The sequence below is a fragment of the Solenopsis invicta genome, chromosome 7 (assembly GCF_016802725.1).
Source record: "Solenopsis invicta isolate M01_SB chromosome 7, UNIL_Sinv_3.0, whole genome shotgun sequence".
NCBI lineage: Eukaryota > Metazoa > Arthropoda > Insecta > Hymenoptera > Formicidae > Solenopsis > Solenopsis invicta.
The window spans coordinates 1,222,548-1,243,701 of NC_052670.1; the positions used below are offsets into that span (position 1 = coordinate 1,222,548).

A 21,154-nucleotide genomic window follows, 5' to 3' on the forward strand; every position below is an offset into this window, starting at 1 on the left:
GCAACGTGAAAAAAAAAACGCCAAATTTGTTCTGTCGATTTCGTAGAGCAGCCTATCGCCGAGATTTAAACGCTCCGAGAATGTAAAGAATGAGAAAAAGGTGGTTTGTTACTATACGAATTGGGCTTGGAGGCGGGCAAGCTTCGGCAGCTTCAAACCCGAGGACATTGACGGCCAGCTCTGCACACACATCGTGTACGCCTTCGCTACGCTGGACGCGCAAACATTTCTCCTGAACATCGACGATTCTACCGAGTTTTACAGGAGCTTTCTCAACAAAACGGCGGAAATTAAAAGAAGTAACGACGTTAAGGTGCTGCTCGGTCTAGGTGGATGGAACGACTCAAAGGACGACAAGTACAGCAGATTGGCGGGCGATCCGCAATCTAGAAAAAATTTCGCCGGATATGTCGAAGGAGTCATCGAGCAGTATGGATTCGATGGTCTGGATCTTGATTGGGAGTTTCCCGTATGCTGGCAGGTAAACGTTCTTACGAAACAATACGCCCAAGACGACGATCCGAAATGAAACTCAACTTGAGTGTTAACCCTCAACCTAAGTTGCTTTATTTAGGAGTTAACATTCAATTTCAAACTTGATTTTAACTTCTCTCAAATTTGCTGTTTATCAATAGAAATTGGAATATTATACAATTGAATTAAAAAAAGCAAATGTCTCGGACAGGGTGACTGTAGCCGCGGTCCTCGTCAGGACAGGGAGAACTTCCTCGGATTACTACGAGATCTCAGCGAGGCGTTAACACCTAAAGGACTCCTATTGTCCATCGCGGTCTCGGCGAACAAGATCGCCGTCGACCGAGGCTACGTCAACATTTCGCAGATAGCACAGTACGTAGACTGGGTCGGCGTGGTGGCGTACGACTATCATTCTGGCTGGGGAAGCGAAACCGGTCACGTCGCGTCGCTCTATCATCACCCCGATGAAATCAGTCCGTTCCTGAACGCGAACTTCTCCGTGAGGTATTGGATCAAAAAGGGTATGCCAGCTGAGAAGATCGTCATGGGCATACCCACCTACGGATCGAGCTTCACCTTAGCCGAAGAATCGCAGAATCAGGTCCGCGCGAACGCGTCCGGACCCGGAGAACCTGGCAAATTCACGAGATCGGCCGGTTTCCTGGCTTACCACGAGGTAAGAGCCAACAACGCTGTATAAATCGAATCGCGACAATACTGTTAGACGTTTTTCACTCTTTAACGTTGTGCAGATATGCGATAACGTGAAGAACGACGGTTGGGTCGTGACGAAGGATCCGGAGGGCCGCGTAGGACCGTACGCGTCGAAACACGATCAATGGGTTAGCTACGACGACGTATCCAATGTAGTGAAAAAGGTATGTATGCGACGTACGAGAATCACGTTATACGCGTTCAGACATATACACGATGCATTTCTGTTTGACAAACGTGTCGTGATTCATTAAGCAAACGCGATTGCGAACTCACGATGGTCATCCAGCTTGATGTCTCGCAAGCTGGAAACTCTCGATTCGTTTGCTTAAACGCGCTCACTTGTTTGTTCCTGTCGAGTTACTTTATTAAATCATCATTTCACGCTTATCAGGCTGAGTTGATAAAGGAGCTGAATCTCGGCGGCGGAATGATCTGGTCCATGGACCTGGACGACTTCAAAGGCCTGTGCGGCTGCGGAAGGTTTCCGCTCCTGACGGCCCTGAATCGCGGACTCGGCAAAGGGGACGGCAACACGACGGACTGCACTTGAATTGCGGAGAAATCGCGAAAGGGTGATAATACGTGCCTCGAGAAACCTCTTATCGCTCGCGTACTCGATCCTTCACTCGAAATACCGGTTCGTTTCTTATCTTCACACATTTGCTGGCGTATCGAATTCTCTTATCGACGCTCGCTCTCGTGAAATATACAAACATTGCGATTTGATGATTCAGTTCGAAAAACGGCGTGCGAGGATCAACTGTTCTTCTTTCGTTGCCTTACAATCACAAGAGTTAGATTCTTCCTGATAATCACAAGTCTCAGATTTTTCTCAGCAAACAGGCTGAGTCAAACGACGTCTTAGTAACATCCTCGTCATGTCTCCATCGTCAATAAGATATCACTGAAACGTCATCTTGTTAGCTGGATTCTAAAGTGTTTAATGTTAAATATATCGTTAAGTCACGCAAGTTGCTCAAAGAAATCGCATTTATAACAAATAATGTCTTTTATAAAAGCAGCGTACGAATGCTGCGAATGGGATTGTCTCGTCTCGAGTGTCATCTCATTGATGATCGAGTGCTATTCCACGCAGAGACTGTTAGCGTAACGCAGATGATACGTCGATGACTCCCATTGTACGTCGTTCGATTTTCTATCGCAATATAGATAAAGCAAATAAAACGGCTCAGCGATTCGCTCGAACGTGGAAATTTTCGATCGATTACGTAAGATTCTCGCGCGATATTTGAGTCGCGTAAAAATTTCTCGCGACAGATAAGATATTACGTTTACGTTTTAATGCGTTGTGTGGCGTGCATCACGAGTGCATCGGTAACGAGACAATGTATTGCGACACTTTTCCGGATGACGTGAATGGGAGCTTTGCGGAGGTGGAGAGAAGGGAAAGGCGACGGAGAAAGATCGCGAGGAATGCTCGTACGCATCACGAGCGAAGTCTCCTACCGGCGTGTGTGCGTTTACGTCACCTGCGAAGATTAGAATTCTAGCGTAAGTGTTTTATAATTAATCGCACCCTGCCATGTGCCTTTATCAAGAATACGACTGACGAAGTGATTACCCGTGGAATCGACGAGGGTCAACAAAGCGACTATGGAGATAAATTATGTATGACTGCTGTTTATATAAACACATTACTGAATCAATAAATCATCATACCGATATATGAGTACGATTGCATACCGGTCGAACTGGTGCTCGCAAATGTCCGTAATATTCGTACGTAATAGAATAACCGAAGTAAATGATGAGAAAATAAAAACAAAATGCAGTGGAACAGCTGTAAAAACCGGTTGTAATTCGACATCGTAAAGTAGAACGTGTTTGAATAGAGAGAGCTCACTGGATTAATCGATTAAAGTTTGATACGAGTTTCGAGTTTAGCACTTAACGAGTTAATTGTCTAATAATTGTTCAGTAGAGTTATAATTGAATTATAAGACGCGGTTACGGACACATACAGGATGATTATTAAAGAATGTCCCTACTTTTTACCAAAGGAGCATGATTTACCGACGGATACGTATTTCTAACATATTATTATATCAGAAATTACAAATGCGTGCTCCTATGGTAAAAAGAGGGGAAATTCATTAATAATTACTCTGTATATGCCGAAAGAATACAGTTATAGCGCGGAGCGATTGGTTCGGCGCTTTTATATAATCAAAGGAAGATCAATATTACGTCTCATGTTTAGAAATTAGAGACCAGATTCTTATGCAAATTTTGTTCGAGAAAAAATGTTCGCGCGAGCGCGATAAAAACAAGAATAATATTTCGAGTTTAAACTTTAACGGTCATTTAGAATTTGAGAATAAATTTATTTAATTAAAGAAAATCAAATTTTAATACTTGTATAATTTAAGTGCGTCAACAGATAATTGTGACGTATAATTAACATATTTCAAGATTAATATTACAAGTATCGAGCAACGAATCAAACGACAAAAAAATTAAGCAGTTTCGTATTTCAAGTTTGCGGAGAACAGCGTGAGAAATCGAATTATCGATTATCGTGAAAGAATTTTAATATGCCCCACCGCGTAACATATCAATATGCCGATATCAGGCGGTCGGGTCAAAGGAAATTGCAAATGTCACTAGCAATTATAATAACACATTTTCGCACAACCGATTCTTTCTTTGTACGAAAAACGGCAAACGTTTTTCACATAAAGACTCGATAGACCTATGATATATCGATCGTCGCGTATATCATCTTAATGCGTTCCCGATGAAAAGCGTTTTTCATATCCTAATTCCAAGATCGCCTTCTAATGCACGGAGTATGTAAATAAAGATAAAGAGAGGAAAGGCTAAATGATTTTCTGTGGACACATCGTTATCTCGAGTTCCGTCGCATCGATGTCAATTAAAAATCCGTCGCTTTTCGTGTCCTCAAGCAAGAAGGCTAAATTTTCTGTTGGCACGTGCGGACAATTACGGTTAATAAACTATGAAAACAGAGCTCGACAGAGCAATTAATTACGAGGTCAAAGGCGAGAAGGCATTTGAAACGTGCAGTCTCACATCGTAACACGTGAGCGTTGCATCGAATATAGGGTGTATCCAATCACTCGGGTCACACTATCAGATTAAGCGTTTTATCCCGAATCTATCGATCCTGGTAATGCACCCATTCCCGCCGAGGGATTTTGTAACTCTTAACGACAATATCGATATCTATTACATTATGTTGCCGTTGCGAAGATTTTGTAGAATCCCGCTACTGCCAGACCGAAATTCGCACAGAGTATCAAACTGTCATCACACTACTTGCACTAAAATTTATTAATTAAAAACAAATGATTTATTAATTGACCACGCCGCGGATCAACAAATCATTAGGATCGATAGATCCTAAAACATTTAATCTGCTACTGCAATTATGGATGATCGGATACACTCTGTATAGCAGATAGGTTATTTTTAATAACTGCACAAGTCAACGAGAAATGATCATTTTGATGATTCAATGTCGAAATCATCAAACTGATATCATTTCGATGTCAATTCGATAGGTCATTTCTCGTTGGGAAGTTGACTAAAGGAATTGTATTTTATTCTTGCCATTCGCTATTGTGACACTTCGAATTCTTCTACGCGATTTAACATTCTCGTATTCAGTTTTGCATAACATTTACTTAATTACTTAGCGATAATTTGTTATCAGGTACAAAGAACTTTTCATCTCTCTCCCGTTTCAGACTCGAACTAGGAGAACATTATAATTTATAAATTCATCCAACAATTGGTTTTTAAAAAAATTTGCAATAGTTTTGCGTTAAAAAGGTTATGAACAAAACTAAAATATTTAGTCAGATTTGAACTAAATATTGAATTAGTTTAGTCTTAAAAAATTAAAAAATTTTAATGGTTGACGTAAATGTGAATTATATCATTTTTGTGCAACTAAATAGTTGTTGAATCGACCGAAGTGTTCAGTTGAACATATCAAACTAAATATTTTAGTATTTCAATAAATTTTTTCTGAGTGCTGACTCAACAGCATTAATCTAATTGGAAATTTTGTTAATTCAATAATAATATTAATAAAACAAAAATAAGATTAAAAGTAAAGACAATAAGAAGTATAATTGACTGGATAAAATTTAGTTGAATCAACTACACGTATTAGTGATTACAGTAATTAGGTGATTAGGCTTAATTGAAAGAAACTACGTTTTAATTCGTATTACAGTATTTTTTTCAGTGTCACGGATCTTAAATTAAAGCTCCATTAAGATTCGAGCTCTGACTGTGCATTCTGACTTGAGTCAGTTCCTGTAAGGTGATTCCTCTATTTCTATACACGCGCCTATTTCTATGCTAGATTTATGCGTGGACGTTGACTTCACATTGCCTAAATCAAACGGGAGAGCGGTATTGGCTGTCCGATCGCTATCGTCAGCCAGTATATACGCGGCCGTGACAACGTTGGCATTCGAAAGGCGCAGAAAGAACTGCAGCGGTGGTCTGGTTAGTCGGAAGTCGGACCGCAGTCCACGTTGACGTCGCGTCGGTTGATACTGCGTACTCTTGCGAATCTCTCTTCGAGCGTCGTCGCGACTGCGGAGAACTTTGTGCGCCGGACAATGAAAAACACAACGGAGGATCAAGGTACGACTCGAGGTGTAAAATTCGCAATAAGAATGTTGCAAGAGATTGAACGGAATCGCGAAGAGAACCGGAATCCTTTGACAAATTCTCTTGGGACGTTCTGAGTCTTACAAGTCGCACCAAGCATACGCCGTGTGTTTTCAATTCTTAAGCTCGACTTAAGATTAACTGATGGTTAAATTTTATTTGATGTTTTACTCAATGGGCTTCATCTATGATGATGCCATAGGTGAAGCTTATTGACTAAAACTTCAAAGTTTAACCATAAGTTATCTAGATAATGAAAAACCGAGCTATAGATTTTTATCAAAATTGAGTAGATTAATATTTTTTAACTAAAAATTAATTTAGTTACGTTAAAAGTTGCACGAATAAAAAACTAACTAATTAAAAGTTATGTTACGTTAAATTAACTTAAGTTAAATTAAAAGTTAATTTGAAAAGCATTATTCGTATTAAATTAAAAATTAAGTAAATTTTTAAAGTTAAATTGCTGAAAGCAATTATAATATAGATGATTAAATAAACTTAATATTTTATTTGTAAATTGAATTTATATGAAATAATAAAAAAATATTGTTTTTTGGAAATGTATTTCTTTCTTTCACATAGATGAATTTTTAACTTAGGAAAAAAATTAATAAATTGAAATTTGTATTTCACTAAAAACTAGTTAAAAGTAAAAATTAAATTATTTAAAATTAATAAATAAGTTAAGTTGAAAGTTACTAACTTTTTAACTTTAGTACTTTTGATTTTTTTCTAGTTACCAACCTACTCCTAACTTTTATATTATTTTCATATCGTTAATCATTTTCATATTTTACATTAAAATTATTACAAGATTCTCTCTCACTGAACCCAAGACCAAATTCTGTTTAGTTTCTATTTAGAACGACTTAGCTGTCATGCTCGCGACGATGCAGCGTCAACAATATAAGTGCAGCGATCGGAATTTGAGTAATCTGTTACGTTGTGAGAATCAACTTTGACAAGTGGCTTTATTAAAAAATAAAAAAAAAAGAAGAAGAAAGACCATTGAAGCGGATATAGTGCCATTGACTGCGGGCGATAAACACAAGGCGCATCACGCCTGTCACGCTCGAATCGGTATCAATACGATACGCAGCACAATTGGCGAAGTCGTGGCCGAGAGCGTGTGTCACAATTGCGTGTCTTGTGCGCCAAGTGCACGTGCGAGGTCGTTCTATATTTGCTCCGCAAATTTTCGATACAAAGACCGAGCGCCAACGTGGCAGAGAACCGGATATGGACAGTATCTGGCTCCCATCTTTACGTGACAACGCCCTGGTGAACTTAGAAAGCTTCCCAAACAGAACAAGGAGTCAGCGCGGCATCAAAATGATGTCAAGAAAACGGTAAAATTGATTGATTATTAAAAGTCATTTTTCGATCAATTACGATTCACTTTGATATCATTTTAACGTTATTGTAACTCGTTGTTCTACTTGGGTTCTTTCTTGAGTCATACAAGCGTCTTATGCCATAATTTATTCTTGCTTCATGCTTTGTTTTCACCAGGGCGATCTATGATCCAGGGGCAAACTTCACTAAGTTAGTCATTAAACATTAATTTCAACCTCTCTCTTCTTCGGAACAAAATTGCTACATTTCTTCTTCTTGGGAGTCTCTCCTTAAAGAAAGTTTCCACGTTTCGTAAACTGGAGATTTGTTTGTCAAGCAAAAGGAGACGAAAGAAAAATTATCATAAAAAAGAATGAGACAAGAGACAAAGTTAAATTATAATAAAGAAAAGAAATGAGAGATGAACTGATGTATAGACATCTAGAGACCATAGTCAAAATGTAGTATGTATTTAAATAACGCGGAGCTACAATCTTAATAATTGGAAAATTTACTTAAAGAGAAAAAAAAATGTAAGCATTCATATAAAAAAGAAGAAAGTATAAATTTTGAACATAAGTTCTCTTCAAAGTCGGAAGTTTCGCAAATTGTAGGTGGATCAGTTTGGTTTTGCTCGTATAGAAAAAAAATACGCTAACCATTTATTACAAGATATATTATTAAGATGTAAATACTGGACATTTGTAAACTTCGACATGTGTGTTTCGGATTTGGTCCTTTTGAACGTTAATTATAAATCAATAGGAGTTCCACAAACTTGCAAGTCACGGCTTGTCGGAACACGCAAATGATATGTGTCGCGTCGCAGAAGAAAAATAAAACAGTGTGACGCACAAGGTGTCCAAGAAAAAATGATCTTAGATAAGCTAAATGTGTCTTTTCAGCTTCACTCTTCACGTTTATAAACAAATACGTCGTTCAAATTGAAAAAAGAGTAAAGAAAGTGAAATATAGAAAATATTAAAAAAAAGCAAAATGTAACTGTTAAAAAAAAAAGCAAAATGTAACTGGTTAAAAAGCTACACATTAAAAGTTAAGAACTTTTAAATTTTAAATGATTTTATTTTTAACTCTAATCAGTTATTTTTGAAACATAAACTTTAATTTATTACATAAAAAATTTTTTTCCTCAGTTGAAAATGTATCTATGTGAAAAAGAAAAAATTATAAAAGAAGAAATATATTCCTACATGAAAAAACAATATTACTTTGTTATTTCATGTAAATTTAAATAACATATTATTTATTTGATGATCTATATATTATAATTGTTTTAAGTAGTCTAACTTTAAAAAATTATGCATTGCTAACTTAATATGAATAATGCTTTACAAAATTAACTTTTAATTTAAATTAAGTAAATTTAATCTTAACGTAACTTTTAATTAGATTAGTTTTTGTTCACGTAACATTAACGTACTAAATTAATTTTATAATTACTAATTTTAATTGATTCACTTAAAAAAATAGACAAGGGGAATAACAACTTAGGGAAAAAAAAAAAAATTCAAGCTTTCGATGTTAGACACTCTTTATATCGCTCAACCTTGAGCGACTTGCCTCGTTTCTCACTTGACGACTCCGTGAGAGAAGCAGAGAAAAAACGACAAGGAAAATACGTGTTCACATCCGAGGATGTATTCTAGCAAATGTAATCTAACCTAAGTACTCGTAGCTAAACTTGTATTTTTCTTTAATTTCTTTTTTCTCCCAAACACAATTAAACCTAACTTATTTTAATTATAGAAAGTATAGCATAATATTTTCCCGAGACATGTTATTATTTATAATTCTACATAAAATCATTGGAATGATTATAAGACTTTTGATGAACTCTGCTTACCTCTATTTGCAATAATAGCCGGTTGCTCTATTTATAATAAGATAAAATTAAGATCCACACCCAAAAGGGTTCAAGATGGTTCAAAAGAGTTTAAGATCAATGGAACAATCTTGATTATACAAGAGCGAACTGTGTTACTATTCCTGACCAAATGGAATTAAATTGAATGACGCGGCAGCGTTACGGCGCGCGCTACCAATTCTAACCTGACCTGACGACCTGACCTGACCTAACGCTTGACGTACGCTGCGACGGCGAACGTCTCCGTCCGCTGAGATCGTCGGGTCATCGCCGGTGGTGTTGAATGGTGTCCAGGACACGTGCCGCGTGGCATGACGATAGGTAAGCTCGGTAAGCTCACTTCACTCACCCCGGTCGCAGTTTGCGATCGAAAACGCCAGTTTCCACGTTCGGGCGGACGTATATCCTTGGTAAAAACGGAGGAGAGAGGAAACTTCAGTGAACGGACCCCGGGGATTACGAGCAGCACTGTCCACCCTCCCGCGTGTATCGTTTCCTATTCATCGGTCCTCGCAGAAGTGGCAACCGCATCGTCGTCTCGCTCCCGACGGGAACGCCTCGGCGTCCGTTGCACATCCGATGCATTTAACCGCGTGACGCTTGGACGCTTTGCGTCCTCCGAATAACGCACAGTACTTGAAGGGGTACTTACCGCAGTTTTTCCCTTATGCTTGCAGAAACCGACGTGTCCGCGCTGTGCATCGATGTGTCGAGGGTGAAATCGTTGGCCGGAGAACCGCGGAAATCCGTAAGTCTCGCTGTTCTTACTTCTCTTATTGCTGCAGTTGTGCAATTTTGTTTGAATTTTGTGTGCAATGGCACAGCCGGCAGATGGCATCTCGGTTCTTACTCCAAAACAAAAAAAAAATTTTTTTTAAATTATTGTTAGTACAATTATATCTCTTTGCGTTTCAAAATTATTTCTAAAAATATAAAACTAAAGAATGTTAATTCAATGGCCATATTCTTTTACTTACTTTTACTGATAACAGACCATTATTTTAAATTCAATTAATAATTAAGTGAACAAGGATCAAGTATCTCATTTAAATGACGGATCTAATGGGACTTAAGAATTTGTATTTAGAAAAGTTTATGGAGATTTCAAAAGTTGTTCATTATAATCTTGCAGGGATTTGAATACTCGGAGATACCCATTATCTACTATACAATAAATTATCACAAAATTAAATTCAACACACTGTAAATAATTAATATTATTTCATGTATTTTTGTCAAACTGGTGAAAATTTTTCTCAGAATTTTTCTCAAGTATAAGCTTGGTTTTCGCAGGAGAACTGTTATGTTCTGAGAAGTGCAATAATTATTGCATATGCAATTTGTCTTGCTTTTTACATCACGCATAAAGCAAACAATAAAGATGAATTATTACAGACAGTTAATGTCAACGCAGCAGTATTATCAGGAAAAAAGGATACTACGTACAGACGTGCTTGATCGATGCAATTACATTGGCAATTATTCCATTTTTCTTTAAATTTTATTGACTTAGTCAAATCAATGAACGCATATTCTCAATTATCACGCTATTTTCATTTTTCCCGAAGTAGAGCTTATTTATCTCTCTTTTTCCAAATCACCCACAATTCAATCAACATTTACTATCATTAAAGATGATATAACTCTCTGGTTTTTCTAGATATTTTTCACTAATTTTTTTATTTAATATTATAATCTTGGTGATTTAACATTTGCTAATATGTAACACAATTATTTATATTAATGCATGTTTCTTTTTGATATCCAAAACTGAGAAAATATCTGTCTGCATTTATAGACTATTTATAGAATTATCATTATCATTAGAGTCGGAATACATATTTTGATATGTACACCGCAGATATGGATATTGTAGTTCATAGTTTGATTTTCAGTTGACAGAAGGATATGCTAGAGCGTGTGTGTGCGAATGAGTAAGAGTATGCCCTTAAGACAAGCGGTCGAAGGGTATATTCGCGTTCTATGATAAATTCATAATAATGCATGGTTGGCTATCTGAACAGTTTACAGGTATGCCCATGGTGTGTGGTTTTGTTGAGTTTTGTTCCATCATTTCGTCCTGGCTTTTCCATGTTATCACTGATTGGTCTACGAGGGTGCAGAACACTTCATATTGCTTACGGTGCTTAGTTATGTGAGCGGTATGGTCTTCTGATTTTACATATCGTAAATTTTGTTTTATTTTTAAGAGATTGGTGAAGCCCGTTACTTAAAAATATCAACATGTTCTGTGCTTACAAAAATTAGAATTTATATATTCTCTTTTTTGTGTAAGATCAGATGAAAAGAAAATAATGATTGAATACTTATATTCAGTAAAGAAACTAGAATTATCTATTAGAATTATCTTCTAGAATTGTTGTAATCTGGCCATAACTACAGTTGCGATATTACACAGTGTATTAAAACAATTTTTGTTATTTATTATTAAAAGCGGATGAGGATTCTATTGTATAATTGGATCATGATATGAAATTATCAGAATTCATCTTCATACATCGCCACAATAAATCAACAGATGCAAGTAACGTTTATAGATTACGTTACAATTTGTATTTGCATTAATCGCATTACTTGAGTTTGTTACGTGACTACACTGCTGAATAGAGAATAACTGGTAGAGACTAATGGTAGAACTAGAGACTAATGGTAACTCGTAAATAATTAATCTGCAAGTTGTTACTATCCGTAAGAATTAAGAAAGAAATTTTCTGAGTTGTATCGCTCCTGTTACGCATAATAAATGTTTATTGTGCGTAACGAACCATTCACCTTTCACTTAAAAGGAGAGGCTAAGAGAAACTTATTATATGACGTCATTTAATCCATCTAATTTCTTTTATAGGATTGTAACAATGCACACACCGACCCCGGTGGATGGACCCCGTTACTGGTACTGGGCGGTGCTACTTGCTGCCTGGGATCGGCGTTACCAGCAGGATATAACATAGGTGTCATGAACAATCCTGCTCATGTTCGTAATAGATCAATATGCAATTCCATCAAGCACAGTGTTACCTGAAACTATACTGTCGTATGTTCGGTTTACAGCTTATGCAAACGTTTTGCAATGATAGTGTCAGGGAAAGATATAACGTACAATTGTCCAGCCATGAGCTTCAGATACTCTGGTCCACCATAGTATCGATCTTTCTTATCGGAGGTGTATCTGGATCTTTAATCGCTAGCTGGCTCAGCGACAGATTCGGACGGAAAGGCGCGTTGAGCGTTGGAAATCTTTGCGGGATTGCAGGAGCCGTTCTGTTCATGCTCGTACGAACTATGAACTCGATTGAGCTTTTTCTGATCGGCCGAGTGCTCGTCGGTGAGTCAAGGAGTCGTTTAATCCGATCCTACACGAGCATTTAATTAATGTGAGAACACATAATTATAAACATAGTTATATAACTGAATACAAGTTCAAGCCTTCATTTCTTTAATTTGATTTTTAAATCTTAATGTTTCTAAATACATGTGTATATATAGGACTTTCCGGCGGCCTAGCCACTGCTTTGCTTCCGATGTACATGACAGAGATAGCGCCTTTAAAATTGAGAGGCGCCGTTGGAGTCTTGTGTCAACTGGGCATCACCTGCGGCGTGATGATGGGCCAGATCGCCGGGCTTAAAACCGTCCTCGGCACTCCCGAATCCTGGCACATAATGTTAGCGTCCTTCTCACCACTATGCCTTGTTGCATTATTATTAATTATCACTTTACCAGAAAGTCCGAAGTATTTGTACATAACTAGAGGAGAACAGGGAAAGGCTCTTAAAGGTGCGTAACTGTTTTACAAATGATCATTCAAGGGTATAAATGTGTAGTCGCTTTACAATTTACATTTTGGCTCATATTTCTTCATTATCTTTTTACTTTATATCTTGAATTCTGATTCCTTTTTTAGAGCTCAGTCGTTTACGCAACATGGACATAATGCTTCTGCAAAACGAGATTACTATCTTGCAACAAGAACTGACAATGAGATCGGCAAGTGAGACGTGGAACATAAAGCGCGTGTTGAGAGACCCGACCGTGAGATTGCCTCTCTTCTTAGTATGTCTCATGCAATTTGGTCAGCAACTCAGTGGCATTAACGCGGTTTTCTACTACTCGAACACCATATTTCTCGGGGCTGGCCTGGGAATTGCCGGTGCTCAATATGCGACCTTAGGCACAGGAGTCGCAAACATTGGAATGGCAATTATCTCCGTACCGATAATGTCGTTATTCAGCAGAAGGAAAGTACTGTTCCTGAGTTGTTACTTATGCGTGGGATGTCTCATTGTTCTATGCATCTCTATCGCACTAATCGTAAGTAAACAATTTTAATAGCATTGTATATTAAATTTTGACAATTTTGTCATATAAATTTCAAAAATATATGATAACGGATTTTTTTCTAAATAATAATAAATTTTAATAAAATGGTACAAGTCTTTGTAACCGAGGGATACATCCCTTTACAGCACACAGCCTCGTTCATGCCATGGCTTTGCATCGTCGCGGTGCTGGCGTACGTTATATTTTACGGTATCGGTCTTGGTCCTATACCATTTTTCATCGGCTCCGAGTTATTTGACGTCGGTCCTAGGCCAGCCGCCATGTCATTAGGTAGCGTGTTCAATTGGGGAGGGAACTTTCTCGTCGGGATGATGTTTCCCTCGTTACAAGCTGCGATCGGTCCTTACGTCTTTCTGATCTTCGCTGGGAGCACGCTGATCTTAGTGCAGATCAATCGGTACGTAGTACAGTTTCATTGTTGTTATTCCATGTCAACGCACACGCATATTCTATTCGCAGCATAATATAAAACTGTTGTTATTTATTACAGAATCTACTTGCCCGAAACGCGAGGTCGAAGTACGACGGATATAGCAGCAGCCATGACTGAAGGTTTCAAATCAAGACCGAATGCAATACTCTGCGTAAAAACTTGATATTCGATTAAGTACTTTTTATACGGCTTTTTAACGTAAATCCTCAAATCATTGCCATACTCGTACGTGAATAATGATTGCTTATATCAGATCTATGCGATCGCGCATCGAGCAATTTGTAAGAAAGAACTTTTTCTGTTGCGAGTTTAATTTATTCGAGAGCGAGATTCAGATGCACGAATCGATTTTATACTGACTATTTGTACATATTCTATCCCGTAAGTACCGAATAATGGTGTAGAATGTTATCTCTTCCATAGGCGCGGCTAAAATTTTTTACATTTATACATCTCAATGTCCGTAATTCTAAAATTTCTATCCATAATCGAGCATCACTGCCAATACGTAATATCAATTTATTCCGAATAGATTTGCAATATTTAATGTTCAACGTTCTTGAAAAATCTTACAAAATTTTCGCTGTGCATATACCTAGGGTATAAGGGTATAAATACATATAATTTATACAAATTTAGAACTAGCATCAATTGGTTCGTCTTCTAAAATTGCTATACATTTGATCTAGCTGCTCGTAAAACACTAGACACAAAACCGTATGCGGCGCTATCCTCATCCACGTTGGGAACGTTCCTTTGTACAGGCCGGTCAGACCCTCAGTGCGGAATATCTTGATGAGCGCGTCCCCGAGTCCTTTGTACAGGGTACCTTTTCCAGCCGCGTCCGTCTCTGCATTTGCATACGTTTTAAGACGCGTTTAGTGCAAGCCAACGATTTTCAAAGATAGCAATAAACGCATAAAAATTTGCTTACTTTATGAATATCTGCGACGCTATTATAAAAAGACTAGCCTTAAAAAACGATACCGAATCTTCGATTTTCGAATGTTTTCTCCAATCGAACGTATCACGTTACACTCGAGAAATATTGACGAGTCCTTTACGCGTATTTATAGTTATGCGTATTAGAATTGTATTTATAGATCGCATATAGACCGCATTGTATTTATAGTCGCGCCAAGTCAATGTATTATCGCGAGATGCGAGTCGAGCGAGCGTGCGACAGGAAGTGATATTTTATCGGATAACGAGATAGATTTTACATTTCTCCGAATTCTACAAATTCGCTATTTGATGCTTATACAAAATTCAATTTTATGCAAACTCGTTCATTGTAAATTAAAGCGACACAATTGTGGCCTTCAATAAATCGCGTGTAAGACTTTGCCACGCAGTATACTTACGTTGATTATACAACCGCGTCGCTAGGACGTCGAACGGCTGCATGGTAACGGCTACGCAGCTACCTCCGATCACGGAGGCCAAGAAGGTCAGCAATATCGGGCGATCTGGAAATATCTGAGAGAAATTAAGAACGCTCCGTCACGCCGTAACGATGAATGTCCTTCGAATCTCGCTGAGGTCTACTGAATCATCGATCGGTGTTTCCAATGTTATAAACTTTGATTCAGAAAATTTAAATTGTTGAAATTTTCAATATTTTTAAAATTGCGGCACATTCCTAATCGGCGTTCCATTTACTTTGGCCACTTGCCGAAAGCTCGTCGGCTGCATGAGCGAGTAAAGGAAACGCGAGACCTCAGAGTGAAGAAGAAGGTAGAGACGAGAGCGTGGAGTCGGTCAAATATTACTTACATTTAGCGAGCGCAGCCAGTCTGACGCTAATCCGAAGGTGGTCAGCTGCGTTGCCGAGCCAACAAATACGCGCGGCATGTTGGCATTCCATCCTCGATATAGCGCCGTGATGCCTCCCTCCAGCCACAGGGACCTGAAAGCGTCCCATGATCCCGAATGATTATGCTGGTAGCCTACGGCGATAGATTGCGCGGATTGCGCTTGCAACTGCGTTTTGACCTGGAATAATTGAACGATCCGATTAGCCGTAATCCGCATGCTGAAGTGTAGCGCCGATACTCTTGTTATCTACATTTCCAAGCAAACATTTATATCTTATATCTTTATTAAATTAACTTTTGGCCAGAGACATTTGTTGTGTTCTTTTGCGAGCAATCGTATTTCATTTTTTTGTACTATGTTTTTTATTACTCTATATTTCATATTAATTTATCCAAAACATAATTTCGTGATCATCAAATGATTCAACGTAGAATACTTAAAAAGATATCTTTTATATTTCAAAAATGTATACATGTCTTGCCATGTCTTGAGATGTTTTTTGAAAAGTTTCGAAAAGATAGCTTTTTAGCAAACTAAAAGCTATTTTATGCAACATTTTGAGACATCTAAAGATGTCTTGAAGATATCTTTTTAGACAGTTGTCAAATTTTTAAAGTCTTAGAAACCTTCATTACCGTAACAGGTATATAATTTTGTATGAATTAGAAATGAAGAATGAAGAAAATTTCAAGTGTTATAGTTTTCGATAGAAGAGACTCGAAGAAACAGTCGAATGTGGACGATTACCAGATACAACGGACTACCGAGAACGGCACCGACGCAACCAGCCGTGCCGGACACCACGGCGGTACGTAGGATATCAGTGTTGCCTTGCTTGTCGACGATCAGCTCGTATCTCTGGGCGGACTTGTACGCGCCAAGACGAATACCGTTGAGCACAACCTGGAAGGCGAGTGCGGGCACAAGTCCCGCCTGCAGGGCCAGCACACCCTCATGCTTGGCTATAAGATACGCGGTGTGCAGGGTGTTTTTGTATATCTTCTTGTAAGAGCCCCGTGCCTCTAGCTCACCCTGCAACTGCAGTCGCACCTTCACCACATCCACTGGATTCGTGAAGAAGCCGGCGCCTACCGCTGCCAGGGCGCCGATCACGAACTCCACGCCTGGTCTGAAACAACGAACATTGAAGAGTTAGAGTTTGGAAATCAAACAATTGTCGAACATATTAAAATTAACTTATTTTATTCCTTTTTCTTATCTTATCCTAGTGGAAGAGTCTTACAAAATTCTACACAAATTTAAATTTGGAACATTTTTTTAACGTGTTGTAACTTTTTACATTTTTGTAGTGTGTCGTTTCTGTGATTTCTACGAATTTCACGCTGAAATTACGTCAAACTACAACATTCTACATATATATTTCCAAGCTTATTCTGGCGAAAATATTTCTATAAGTACAAAGTTCAACTAAAAATAGAAAGTAGAAATTCTTGATTTTTTCCGTAGAAATATTTCTATAAAAATATTTATTTTTTCTTAAAAATATATAATTATTAAAATTAACAAAAAATGATTTAAATCTAGCATTGTTTGTAGATTTACGTAGCATTTCTTAAATTTGTGTAGAATTTTGTAGAATTTGTTCCGCAAGGGCATATACAAAAGTTTATTCGTTTTTCTATTTATTAACGCAAGAGCGAAGTAGGAACAAATCACACAAAAAAAAACAAATTTTTTAATCTAATCGATCATTTTTGTTTTGATTTTATCTTACTGTTGCAATTTATCTTACTAAATTTATTATCTTGTTTTGTAAGAATTTGTAAATGAATAGACATTTATGCAATTATAAGAAAATAAATCTCACTTCAAAAGTATTAACTTAGACAGTACACGATATTTATAATGTTTGATACATATTTTTACATATGTTTATGGTATTTATCCTAAATCTTTATGGTCTGTTTAGTCTAAATTAAGATTACCAAATTATTTATGAAATATTTATAAAATGGTAAAATAGTTATTTTAAATATATTTTGTAAATTTTTTATAAATATTGTGTGTTGTCTGAGAAACTAATTAAAAGATTTTCATTATATAATTATATATATTATAATATTTAAAGAAAGTATTTAATAAAAAATTTATATTAAAATACATGTAAAAAATTTTCAATATATTTTAATAAATAAAATTATATATTAAATAAGAATTTTTTAATTGAAAAATTCTCAATGTATTTTTAACAAAAAAAAAATATATATAGTTCATGTTATAGTTAGAACACTTCCGCGAAGTGAATTACTATCGATTGCTCTTAATTAATTTGTTTAGTAAAGTGATTTCGATTATCAATTTTACAAACTGAACTACGAATTCCTTTTGATTCACCATATCACTCGCGTCCTCGGGAGCTCTATCGAGCACTAACGCGACTATATAGGGTGTCCCAAACTTAGAAAGCCACTTTTCACCTACGGACAACTCTTTCGTCAGCTCGTGAAATATTTTGTTGATGAAAAAGGTAAGACCATCGCGACTCGTTGATCTTCGAATTTAGCGAAAAACGAACTGTGAAAGATTTAAAAATTTGATTTAATTCATTTTGAATCAGTTTTAGAACTCGAGAACCATCTCCTCAAGTTCCATCTGGGAAACTTGAAAAGTCGGCAAGAAAAGTGACTCTCTCAAGCAACAGCTCGCACTTCGCGTAGCCGCGTCGGAGTGACTGGCCGGAGTCGATTGTTACGTAACACTGTAAATCACGCGCCGCCAGTTAGGCGGCACACAAGGCGAGATCGAGTCAAGAATAGTCTCGACGATCGAGAACGGTGAAACGGACTTAAACGCGGACGACTTAGCGCGCGCGACGTCCCAACACGATGAATGGAAAACCCGCGCACAGTGCTCACGTTTGCTCGGCGACCGCGCTCATCGCTCGTTAGGAAGAAAATAGAGATCCGATTTTTTTTTCACGTCGCTGAAGACACACCGGGGAGAGCACAACGTCAGTTTATATTGAATGCAGCGCCGGCGTCGCGTGCGTCTTGCAATATATAGCATACGTATACATATGTAGCAACCCTGACGTACGTTTACATCACATCCCCCACGTCAATGGGCGTTTACATACGCGATGGCTATCATTACGGTTATCGGACTGATTGAGTTAACGAGCAGTAACTGTTATCTTGGTATTTTAACGTTTTAAAATTATTCTCACGAGTAGTTTTCTCAACGGTTTTGAAGAATCAACTTTTCAACCGGTTTATGTTAAAAGAAAAAAAAATGTTTCAGAAGAATGTTTCAAGTGTTTCAGGTTTCATCTGAAGCACTTCTAGCCCAAAGGATTCACTCTTATCTAAATGGATCCGATCCTTTTACGTCGATATCTCCCACCTTTTCTAGATTCTTTTGAGAATCAATGTTAATACTATAGTAGGACAATCTTTGAGTTAACATTTTGTTTTCACGAGTTTTATGAAAAAATAAATTACACTATATCATCAATTCAACAAAACATATTAGGCTCGAGCTTGTTAAATGAGATTGCTGAATTGGATAAGAATATATAGAGCTTGTATAATTATATATTATACGATTGTATAGATTCATTTATCCATGAAAGTTATTGCTGTCAAAGAATCTTGACACATTTCATTTGCAAATTTTTCAGGATAATAATTTTTTTTTTTTTTTGCATAGAGATACATATCTCCTAATGTAAGTCTTTTTAGAACTAAAAGACCTAAAATCATAAAAAATTTAAAATTAGAGATACACTTTATCACAAATAACTGTCTACGTTGAGGAGCAGAGGAGATTTTATTATCTTATCAGCAAAGGATGGATATATAAAATGTGATAAAAATTATTAAAATTATTAATATTAATTATTATTAAAATTAATTAGAATAAAATTTATCAAGATACAATTAGGAAAATATGTACAATTTATACATGGAAAAGAATCCTATATCTGTTGAAATAAGTCAACAAATATAGTTCACTTTGATATCAGTGTTTCTTAAAATACAAATTTAATTACTACGCCACGGATAAATTTCCGCCGGCTTTGGAAATCTTTGCTATCTCTTCCTTGAATTTCGCAATAGTCTCTTTCGCCAGGGTCAATTTTTCTTTCAGATCTATCACTTCGAGTCTTATCTTATTGCGTGCCTCCAAAATGTCCTTCATCGTAGATTCCTTCAATGCTTCAACTGTAAGAATAATTATGAATTTACCCAATTACCTTTAAATTAATCCAAGATGAAACCCGCAATTATACAAACAGTCCGTATTGTGCCGCCAAACACCAAGAGTCATAGGTCTGCTGGAGCTCAGCAGATGTTGCATCAGCGCCGTTGGATCTTGAAAGACTATCTCCTCATAAAATTCAGACACTAGACTTTTCTTCCCTAACTGTAGTTCAGGCGTCGATTGAAACAATTTCAATATGTGATATACTGTTACCTAAAAGTAATTAATTATGTTTTTGACAGCAAATAAAGCGGATTCGGAAAGTATCTTTGAGTATCTTTGAGTCTTACGGGAACTTACAGGACGTTCATTTGGATCGTGAAAGTAGATCTTGATGACTATCTCAAATTCTCCCCAGCCAGTTTCCGTCAATTCGTACGGCGGCTTCGTCACAATTCGATTAGGATTATTGTAACTTTCATGTAGCTTAAAGTGCACCTTCTTTACATAGCTGGACATATCCTCGTTGTTGTATGGCTTCACATAGACGGTCCATTGATGAGTGTGTCCATCCTCCTCTCTCTTCTTACCAAAATAACGTGATACATTTCCGTAAACTATAGGCTTGACTATTGTAACTCCCTGTTACGAACAGATCGTTCGATAAAGTATAAATGTCAATTTTTATCGTGCAAATTTTATAGCGCTAAAATAGGTTCTGTCGCCGACAACGCTAATATTTTGGATTACCTTTACTCTACCACCAGAGTCTGGACCAAACTCATTCGTGGATGCCATTGCGCTCGCGATAAAATTTAAATCACATATCTTTGGCAAAGTCGTGAGATACCAAGAAATTAATTAGCTACTTTTTCTCTTTTAATCGCATATATTTACTCCAAACTCCAATAAATATGAATAAATACTCCGATATGCTCCCATACTCCTCAGCGCTGTTTAACGGACGCCGGAGATACTAAGAACCAATATGGCGGTAGATTAGCGCGTATTTCAAACAAGACTCAATACGTCACTCGTCTTAGATACGTACAATAAATGAGGTGTAAAACAAATGTTTGAATAATCCGATATTTTAATAATTAAAGGTAAAATTTTCTTATATATTTTCGCTTTTCAAAAACTTTAATAACTTCTGTATAATTTCTGTAAACACGCTTACCTTTTACTACCGCCTCACAGACGAGTATCAATGCTGTACTGATATTCGCCATGTATATACATGTATATTGAATGAGAACGTCTTCGTGGTCTTAGATAATAAATAATAT

At 37.0% G+C, this 21,154-nt stretch overlaps 4 protein-coding genes and 1 long non-coding RNA gene across 10 annotated transcripts in view; 2 read left to right on the forward strand and 3 right to left on the reverse strand.

Annotated features, from left to right (window-relative positions):
• LOC105193570 (probable chitinase 10) overlaps nucleotides 1-2,879 on the forward strand; it is a 15,031-nt gene extending 12,152 nt beyond the window's left edge. For both annotated transcript variants that reach the window (XM_011158080.3, XM_039451657.1), the window contains exons 20-23: nucleotides 47-481; nucleotides 686-1,153; nucleotides 1,230-1,355; nucleotides 1,586-2,879. In XM_011158080.3, coding sequence (XP_011156382.3) covers nucleotides 47-481; nucleotides 686-1,153; nucleotides 1,230-1,355; nucleotides 1,586-1,744 — 1,188 coding nt within the window. In that variant the 3' untranslated portion in view covers nucleotides 1,745-2,879. The remainder of the gene's footprint in view (nucleotides 1-46; nucleotides 482-685; nucleotides 1,154-1,229; nucleotides 1,356-1,585) is intronic.
• LOC120358223 overlaps nucleotides 1-9,197 on the reverse strand; it is a 25,746-nt gene extending 16,549 nt beyond the window's left edge. Inside the window, exon 1 of the long non-coding RNA XR_005575186.1 lies at nucleotides 9,068-9,197. This is a non-coding gene — a long non-coding RNA (uncharacterized LOC120358223). The remainder of the gene's footprint in view (nucleotides 1-9,067) is intronic.
• LOC105193568 (solute carrier family 2, facilitated glucose transporter member 5) lies at nucleotides 5,539-15,230 on the forward strand. 4 transcript variants are annotated; one of them, XM_011158076.3, is made up of 8 exons: nucleotides 5,539-5,838; nucleotides 9,766-9,836; nucleotides 11,955-12,083; nucleotides 12,161-12,434; nucleotides 12,596-12,886; nucleotides 13,014-13,420; nucleotides 13,576-13,847; nucleotides 13,941-15,230. In XM_011158076.3, the coding sequence occupies exons 1-8, from the start codon at nucleotides 5,814-5,816 to the stop codon at nucleotides 14,044-14,046; spliced, it is 1,575 nt and encodes a 524-aa protein (XP_011156378.2). In that variant the 5' UTR covers nucleotides 5,539-5,813; the 3' UTR covers nucleotides 14,047-15,230. The 4 variants fall into 4 exon arrangements, with proteins under 4 accessions (XP_011156378.2, XP_011156379.2, XP_011156380.2 ...); XM_011158077.3 differs by lacking the exon at nucleotides 5,539-5,838 and adding an exon at nucleotides 9,246-9,418; XM_011158078.3 differs by lacking the exon at nucleotides 5,539-5,838 and adding an exon at nucleotides 9,246-9,409.
• Nucleotides 14,406-19,387, reverse strand: LOC105193567 (solute carrier family 25 member 35). Of its 2 annotated transcripts, none has more exons than XM_011158075.3 (5): nucleotides 18,578-19,387; nucleotides 16,449-16,830; nucleotides 15,660-15,878; nucleotides 15,248-15,362; nucleotides 14,406-14,733 (listed from the first exon to the last, which is right to left on the reverse strand). In XM_011158075.3, the coding sequence occupies exons 1-5, from the start codon at nucleotides 18,598-18,600 to the stop codon at nucleotides 14,531-14,533; spliced, it is 942 nt and encodes a 313-aa protein (XP_011156377.1). In that variant the 5' UTR covers nucleotides 18,601-19,387; the 3' UTR covers nucleotides 14,406-14,530. The 2 variants fall into 2 exon arrangements, with proteins under 2 accessions (XP_011156377.1, XP_039307599.1); XM_039451665.1 differs by lacking the exon at nucleotides 18,578-19,387 and adding an exon at nucleotides 18,031-18,569.
• A 152-nt stretch (nucleotides 19,388-19,539) lies between these two features.
• Nucleotides 19,540-21,073, reverse strand: LOC105193566 (YEATS domain-containing protein 4). The gene is made up of 4 exons (XM_011158073.3): nucleotides 20,616-21,073; nucleotides 20,226-20,507; nucleotides 19,958-20,138; nucleotides 19,540-19,885 (listed from the first exon to the last, which is right to left on the reverse strand). Exons 1-4 carry the CDS (start codon nucleotides 20,661-20,663, stop codon nucleotides 19,713-19,715), a joined length of 684 nt encoding a protein of 227 aa, XP_011156375.1. The 5' UTR covers nucleotides 20,664-21,073; the 3' UTR covers nucleotides 19,540-19,712.
• Nucleotides 21,074-21,154: the final 81 nt, after the last annotated feature.

What these genes read in the sequence shown, in the direction of transcription:
- LOC105193566 (XM_011158073.3), bottom strand. Translation starts at nt 20,663, where the DNA reads ATGGCATCCACGAATGAGTTTGGTCCAGACTCTGGTGGTAGAGTAAAG. An exon ending in ACTCTGGTGGTAGAGTAAAG is followed by an intron (nt 20,508 to 20,615) that starts GTAATCCAAAAT and finishes TGTTCGTAACAG; the next exon opens with GGAGTTACAATAGTCAAGCC. An exon ending in ACGATCCAAATGAACGTCCT is followed by an intron (nt 20,139 to 20,225) that starts GTAAGTTCCCGT and finishes AATTACTTTTAG; the next exon opens with GTAACAGTATATCACATATT.
- LOC105193567 (XM_039451665.1), bottom strand. Translation starts at nt 18,059, where the DNA reads ATGGTGAATCAAAAGGAATTCGTAGTTCA. An exon ending in TCGGTAGTCCGTTGTATCTG is followed by an intron (nt 15,879 to 16,448) that starts GTAATCGTCCAC and finishes CAATTATTCCAG; the next exon opens with GTCAAAACGCAGTTGCAAGC. An exon ending in ACTGGCTGCGCTCGCTAAAT is followed by an intron (nt 15,363 to 15,659) that starts GTAAGTAATATT and finishes AATTTCTCTCAG; the next exon opens with ATATTTCCAGATCGCCCGAT.
- LOC105193568 (XM_011158076.3), top strand. Translation starts at nt 5,814, where the DNA reads ATGAAAAACACAACGGAGGATCAAG. An exon ending in AAACACAACGGAGGATCAAG is followed by an intron (nt 5,839 to 9,765) that starts GTACGACTCGAG and finishes TTATGCTTGCAG; the next exon opens with AAACCGACGTGTCCGCGCTG. An exon ending in CCGGAGAACCGCGGAAATCC is followed by an intron (nt 9,837 to 11,954) that starts GTAAGTCTCGCT and finishes TTTCTTTTATAG; the next exon opens with GATTGTAACAATGCACACAC.